Genomic DNA, 6,816 nt, shown 5'->3' with positions numbered 1-6,816 from the left:
GACTTTCTGAGACTTGAGAGAGGGTCTCCCCTCTGCGGGGGTCTTCAGTCCTGTGTCACCGCTCCTGTGATCCCATCCAACCACAACTGAGAACAGCACCCTTCCTCCCACCTGTACACAGAGCCTTGGGCTCTGGCTTTGTGGGTGCACGCTCCTGGAGGCCCCGCGGCACTCTGGTTGTCGGGTTCTCTATCTTCCCTAACCTGACCCCTGCTTCACCCCATTCTCCCTTCACACTGGCTCGGCCACCCCTACTGCTTGCCTGCCTGCTCACAGTTGTAGCTTACATGAGGACTCTCAGGGAAAGGCCTAAGCCTGCTCAGACAAGGTTTGGTAGCCTCCCCCAGTTGTCCTTTCTCAGCTTCTGCAAGACATCGGTCTCCCCTTTTGGCTGTCACCGACAAACTGAATAAAGCTGGATATTTTGGAAGGGGAGCTGCAGCTGGCTGGGGGAGGAGGATGGCTCATGAGGAGGGGCAGAGGAAATAGAAGGCAGGCCACGGAGCAGGGGGTGCTCCTTAACCACCAGCTCTTGCCAGCTTTGTCAGCATGACAGTTGCTGAGCGCGCATGCGTGGTGCAGGCCCTTCTCAGCATCTGGTCTATCTGACACCCCCTACCACGCATCCCTTGCTTTGTGGCTCGTTCCTTTTCTCTATCAACCAGGACCGGGCTGGCCTCAAGTTTATCCTTACATAGCCAAGCATGACCTTGGTCCTCCTGTCTCCATCTCTTAAGTACTGAGATTACAAGTGTGCACCATGCCTGGTTTAAGGGGTGCTGGGGTTCTGAACCTGGGGCTTCATGTAGGTAGACAGTCTAGCAAATGAGTCACATCGCCTCCGAACTTCATACCATTCTTTAATAGACACCCAGGGCATGGCGTTTCCTTGATGATCCACTCTTCAGTAAGACAGCCTCTGACCGCTCACGGGAAGGCTCAGCTTCTCCCGGCATTTCCTGTCCCTCCCTAGTCTGATGTCCTCCAAAGCACTAGCCGCCTTCTCGTGTGTTGTAATTACATGCATGCATTGCTTACATGTCTGCTCACTACCACCGACAGCTCTATAAGAACACGAATTTTTAAAAATCCTGGTAGAATACAGATAACGTTTGTCATCTCAGCTATTTTAGGTACGTAGTTGGCTCAGTGGCATTAAACACATTCACACAGCTATGTAACCTACTCTCAGAACTTTTTTCATCCTCTAAAACTAAGGCTCTGGACCCATAAACAAAGCACAGTTTTCACTTCCTCCTGTTGGCTCCTGGCAAGCCACATTCTCTGTCTCCCTCTGTGGCTCTCACCGATGGTCGCTGGTCGGAACCACAGGGTATTGGTTCTTTTGTCTCTGCTTATCTCACTTGGCCTGAGCTCATTTCAGCCTTGACACAGCGCATGTCAGGGATCTCTTCAAGACTGACTACTATCCCATGACACACACAGACTACATTTTGTTCATCCACTCATGTGTAAATGGACATCTGTGCCTTTTCTGCCTTTTGGCCATTGTGAATAATAATGCTAAGACCATGGGTATATAGATATCTTTTTTGAGACCCTAGGTTCAAGTCTTTTGGAGATACATACCCAGAAGTAGAACTGCCAAATCAGACTATTTTCTCTTTCTATTTTTTTTTTTTTGAGGTCCGTGTGCCGGCTAGTTTTGTGTCAACTTGACACAAGCTAGACTCATTTGGGAAGAACTCTTAACTGGGAAAAACGCCTCCGTTAAGATCAGGCTGCAGGCAAGCCTATAGGGTGTTTTCTTAATTAGTGATTGATGAGGAAGACCCAGTCCATTATGAATGGTGCCACCCCTGAGCTGGTGGTTCTGGGTGCTATAAGAAAGCAAGCTGAGCAAGCCAGCAGGAGTAAGCCAGTAAGCAGCACTCCTCCACAGCTGGCATCAGCTCGGGACTCCAGGTTCTTCCCTTGTTTGAATTCCTGCCCTGACTTCCCTCAGCCACAGAGTGTGACTTGATAGTTGTAAGCTGAACTAAATAAACCCTTTCCTTGCCAAGTTGTTTATGGTCACGGTGCTTTATCCCAGCCGCAGGAACCCTAACTAACTAAGACAGGCCTACTCTGCTGTTTTAGAACGGGGATTTCCTCTGTGTGTTTACTGATTGTCTTAGTTTCTTTTCCATTGGCGTGACAAATATCCAGGGAAAAAAGCAATTTAAGGAAGAAAGGGGTTTATTTGTCTTACAATTCCAGATTAGAGTCCATTATTGTAGGGAAGTCAAGGCAGAGACTTAAAGTGTCACAGCTATAGTCAAAAGCAAAGTGAGAAAAAACATATGTATCTTTGTTTGCCTGACAGCTAGCCTTCCCTACCCTTATAGACAGGAGGGGCCCTGCCTAGGGGATGATGCCTCCAGTGGGCTGGGTCTTCCCAAATCAGTTAGCAATCTAGATAATACCTCACAGACATGCCCACAAACCAATCTAGGGACTTCTTCATTAAGAGTCTCTTCCCAGATGACTCCTGGTTGTTTCAAACTGATAGTTAAAAGTAACCGGTGCACTGGGCAGTGGTGGTGCATGCCTTTAATCCCAGCACTTGGGAAGCAGAGGCAGGTGGATTTCTGAGTTCGAGGCCAGCCTGGTCTACAGAGTAAGTTCCAGGACAGGACAGCCAGGACTACACAGAGAAACCCTGTCTTGAAAAGAAAAAAAAAGTAACTGGTACACAGATGCATGCACACAGCACCCAATACATTGTAGAAACTAAATCAGTATTTCTATATCAGATGAGTAAGTGAATAATGTTTGGTCCTCAGACACCTCTGTACTTCAGTCAGTATTATTTTTATCATCTTATGGAGACCGAGTATCTGAGATAACCAACTGAAGTTGCCCCCAAGCAGACTTGGCATGGGGCTGACAGGATCGGCTATCTTTTGGAACTCACTGGAGAGGTTGGAGCTAGCACACATCTCTGGGCCTTAAAGGACTAGGGGAGGTAGAGTAATTTCCTTTGTGGTGTACTTCTTTGGGAACATTTCATTCCTATTGTTCATGATTCCTGTCCTTCCTCGTGTCATATCCACCCCACCTTGCCCCAGCTTCTCTCTCCCCAGAACATGTAAGATCCTGTTCTCTGGGACGACATTGACTCTATCTAGAGGTCTCCCAACCCTGGCTTTTGGGTTCCATGTAAGCCAGTGGTTCTCAGCTTGTGGATTGTGACCCCTTTAGAGGTCAAATATCAGATATTTACATTATGATTCTTAACAGTAGCAAAGTTACAAGGTTATGAAGTAGCAACAAATATAATGTCATGGTTGGGGGTGGGGGTGGGGGTCACCACAACACAAGGAACTGTGTCAAAGGGTCACAGCATCAGGAAGGTTGAGAACCACTGCTCTAAGCCTATCAGCCTGGCCTGAGTCGGTGTTCACACACCTCGCCCCTCCACCCACCAGGGGTAGTTACAAGCCCCATTCTCTTCCAAAGCAATTAGTGCAAGGAGACCAGCCGACTCGGTGCTAATGCTGTTTCATTAAGTGGGAGCAATCCTAATGATAATAAAATGGCACATTTAACATTCAAACATTGAACGGGGTTTCTAAGCGAGTGTGTCTCTCGCTTTCTTTCTGGTATAACAGTTCCGTCTTCATAAGGACCTGACAATACACCTTAATGAGAGAGAGTAGGGAGCTTAGCATCTTTACAGAGGGAAGATGAGGATGAGACAAAGCAGTAAACCAGAGGGACACAGTGCGTCGATGGCTGGGAGACTCCATGGACTCCTCGGGGTAACAGACTCTGTGGTACTCATTTAGATAATCAAAGCTGATAAGAAATGGGGTTATATAGAAAATAAAGACCACCGCAGACATTATGTGATCCAGGTTTTTGTTTATTTTTTTCAGCAACTTTTCTTTTTTCCTGGCAAATATTTATTTATTAGAGGTGAGATTTTATGGGAGTTGGTGATGGAAGCTGGCTTAAATTTTTGGCAAAGAAACCCCCGAGGCGCTAGTGGTTTATAAAAGATAATCTGTTTTAAGTTCCCCGGAACAGATTTAGTCAAAGCAATCTCAAGTTCATCCAATGTCCCAGCAAAGAGAAATTTAAAGGAGTCCCTTAGTCTACTGAGCTGTCTCGAGCCCGTCCCCACTAAGACATCCATCTTAAAGCTCCTTGCTGTTCTGTGATGGTGAATCTGGGAAGGAGAACTGGGAGGCTGATTGGGGAAAGAGGTTCAGTCACTTGGTGTTCACTGTGGAGATTCCACTGAACAGGGAGGAGAAGAAACTCGTCAAGGCCCCATCCTGCTCCAGAAGTCAGCTGGGCTCAAAGGCGGTCTTTGCTCAGCGTAGAGAAGCGGCTTATTCGAAACGGAGTCAAGTCATAGGATGGTGGTAATTTCATGCTTAGTTCATAGAGGATCTTCCCCACAGCAGGGGCCAGCTTGAATCCATGTCCTGGGAGGGGGAGACTGTATTGTGTCTTCAAGTACAGAATCTGGGCTCTAGAAAAGTTCTCTCTCTACACAGCCAGGGCTACCTTTCCTCAGGGTCTCATCCCAAAGCCAGAAATTGTCACCTGCCACAAGTATCCCCTCTTTCTTTTCACTGCCTACCCTCCCTATACACCGAGTGTCCAGCCTTCAGCTAAAGCATCCCGGACACCCCTTCGTCTGGTACTGCAGTAGGTCTGCACACAAGCACCCCACCTGCCCATCCTCAAACTCACCAGAGAATCCAGCGCCGATGACAATGTTGTCATACTTTGGGTGGCAATCAAGAATAAAGTGCGCATCGGGAGTATTCTAGAAGGAAAGTCACACCTGTGTCCTCGGAAGACAGGTAGGAACTACAGGCTCTGGCTGGAAGGAACTGCCCTGCATTCTTTCAAGAGAGACCTGAATGGGGCTGAGGTCTGTTCCCTGCTTATACAATCCCCTCTGTTCTCACTGAATGGCTGCCACTCTCCTACTGTGCCACAGACACAGTAGGTAGTCATCTTTGTGAACTAACTTTAGCCAAGATGCCTTGGGCCTGGTGGCATCTGTCTCTTCTCTTTGTCCCCAAGGCCCGCTCAACTGGGAACATCTTGCCAAGAACTGCTTTAGAGCTCTTCTGGGAAATTTAAGGAAGGACTGCCAGGCAAAAGCTTCATGGCCTAATAAAAAGGAATATGAATACTCTTAGCAGGCCCCTCTCTCATAGAGGTGAACCAATCCACAGGAATTAGCTGGCTGGTAGAAAGTCACACACTGGGTCCAGAGGTCAAATGGAGTCAGGCCTGGCCAGCTGTGAGTCTGTCTACCTCTGCCCGCCCCCCTTTGCAGATTGGAACAGCCCACTTACCGTGTACATGCAGCGTTCCATGATGTCTGGCTCCGGCTTCAGGCCTGGTAAATGATCTCTGACAAAGCGGCATAGAATCTGAACATCTTGACTGTCTGAGACGGTTTTGGGGCAGTCCCGTTCCTCTGGGTCCACACTGTCACCATGGTGATAGCAGATCTACAGCCCCCCCATTGAATGAGCATGAGCTGTAAAGCTGGCTTTCTGGGCATAGCAGCTGGTGAGGGGTGGGCTTGGATACAGGATGCGTCCACCCATCATCCCAATCCCCAGTCCTGGCATGTGCCAGCTATTGTTAGCACCTAAAGTTACCTAGCCCTTGTCTCCCTGTGTTTAAGAGCTTATGCTGCAGATGGCCAATAGTGAAACAGATTCCAGGAGGGTCCTACAGAGGGATGTTAGCATGGATACCAAGACCTCCATGGGCACTTAGTAGTCCAGTAGCTTTCTGAACATTTTCTCCGTACCTTCATCAGCTCCGGGTACTCTGATGCTGGCAGTCCAAAGATGTGGTGAGGAGCCATATCCAGACCGATGAAACACGGGAAAGCTTGTGATACACTATAGCTCCCAGGGACCTTCTCTCGCCAGTAACACGGATTGATCCTAAGGGGCTTGATGCAGGAGGAAGTTGGAGATAAAAGGGGAAGCCATGGAGCTCTATAGATAATGACAGCAGGTAGGGTCCTATGGCCCTTTCATATCCAATCTGTTTTACCTAGTTCTTGTGTCATGTACATATGCCATGTATATATAATATACATTATATTTCACAAAGATCTCCAAACCTCAGTTTTCCTGCATAGCTGCACCCGGCCCTACCTCACCAGCTTTTCAGGAGTTGATACTCTTCATATTTATGCAGGGCTATGATATAAGTCTGGCTATCTCCTGGAGGCTCTGATGTATAACACTACTTTAATTCACCAATAGCCTTTGAGGTAGCTGTTATTTCCCATGTTGGAAAAACTGACGCTTAATGAGGTGAACTCATTTGCCCAATGTTGACCGCTAGGAATAGGCAGATAGATCTAAGGCTCAAAGTCAAATCTGGCTGGCTCCAAGATTTCTCCTCTTAATTACTGACCCTCAGGTCTCCAGCTCATCCTACCTGGAGAGGCAACTCAATTCCCAGGGGACGAAGAATCCGGTTGGTCCAGGGACCAGCAGTGATGACCAAGCTGTTGGCTTGGTAGCTCTTCGAGGTGGTTTTCACTGTGACAGGTAGACCAGGTTTTATCTCCACTACCTTCTCTCCATCACACACCGTGCCTCCTAGCTGGCAAATTAAATTCTGAAAGGTCAGGGACAAGAGAGATGGATTAGTTGTGTATATGGTTCAGCCTAGGAGACCAAGAGCCTATCCCCTAGAGTGCAGACTCTAGCCCTCCCCTTTTAGGTTGATAAAGAGGCCAGCAAGTGTGTGTGTGGGGGGGAGAGGGGGGGGAGGGGGGGGGGGGAGGGGGGGGGGGGGGGTGGGGGGGAGGGAGGG

General features: G+C 48.3%; 1 protein-coding gene across 1 annotated transcript in view; it reads right to left on the bottom strand.

Moving 5' to 3' along the window:
• Positions 1 to 3,850: 3,850 nt before the first annotated feature.
• Pipox (pipecolic acid and sarcosine oxidase) overlaps positions 3,851 to 6,816 on the bottom strand; it is a 13,941-nt gene continuing 10,975 nt past the window's right edge. The window contains exons 4-8 of the mRNA XM_028759404.1: positions 6,436 to 6,618; positions 5,792 to 5,938; positions 5,325 to 5,483; positions 4,708 to 4,783; positions 3,851 to 4,436 (exon numbers count right to left, since the gene is read on the bottom strand). Coding sequence (XP_028615237.1) covers positions 4,306 to 4,436; positions 4,708 to 4,783; positions 5,325 to 5,483; positions 5,792 to 5,938; positions 6,436 to 6,618 — 696 coding nt within the window. The 3' untranslated portion in view covers positions 3,851 to 4,305. The remainder of the gene's footprint in view (positions 4,437 to 4,707; positions 4,784 to 5,324; positions 5,484 to 5,791; positions 5,939 to 6,435; positions 6,619 to 6,816) is intronic.

This window comes from Grammomys surdaster, unplaced genomic scaffold (genome assembly GCF_004785775.1).
Source record: "Grammomys surdaster isolate TR1022 unplaced genomic scaffold, NIH_TR_1.0 126278, whole genome shotgun sequence".
Taxonomy (NCBI): domain Eukaryota; kingdom Metazoa; phylum Chordata; class Mammalia; order Rodentia; family Muridae; genus Grammomys; species Grammomys surdaster.
This window is presented reverse-complemented; position numbering and strand designations above follow the sequence as displayed.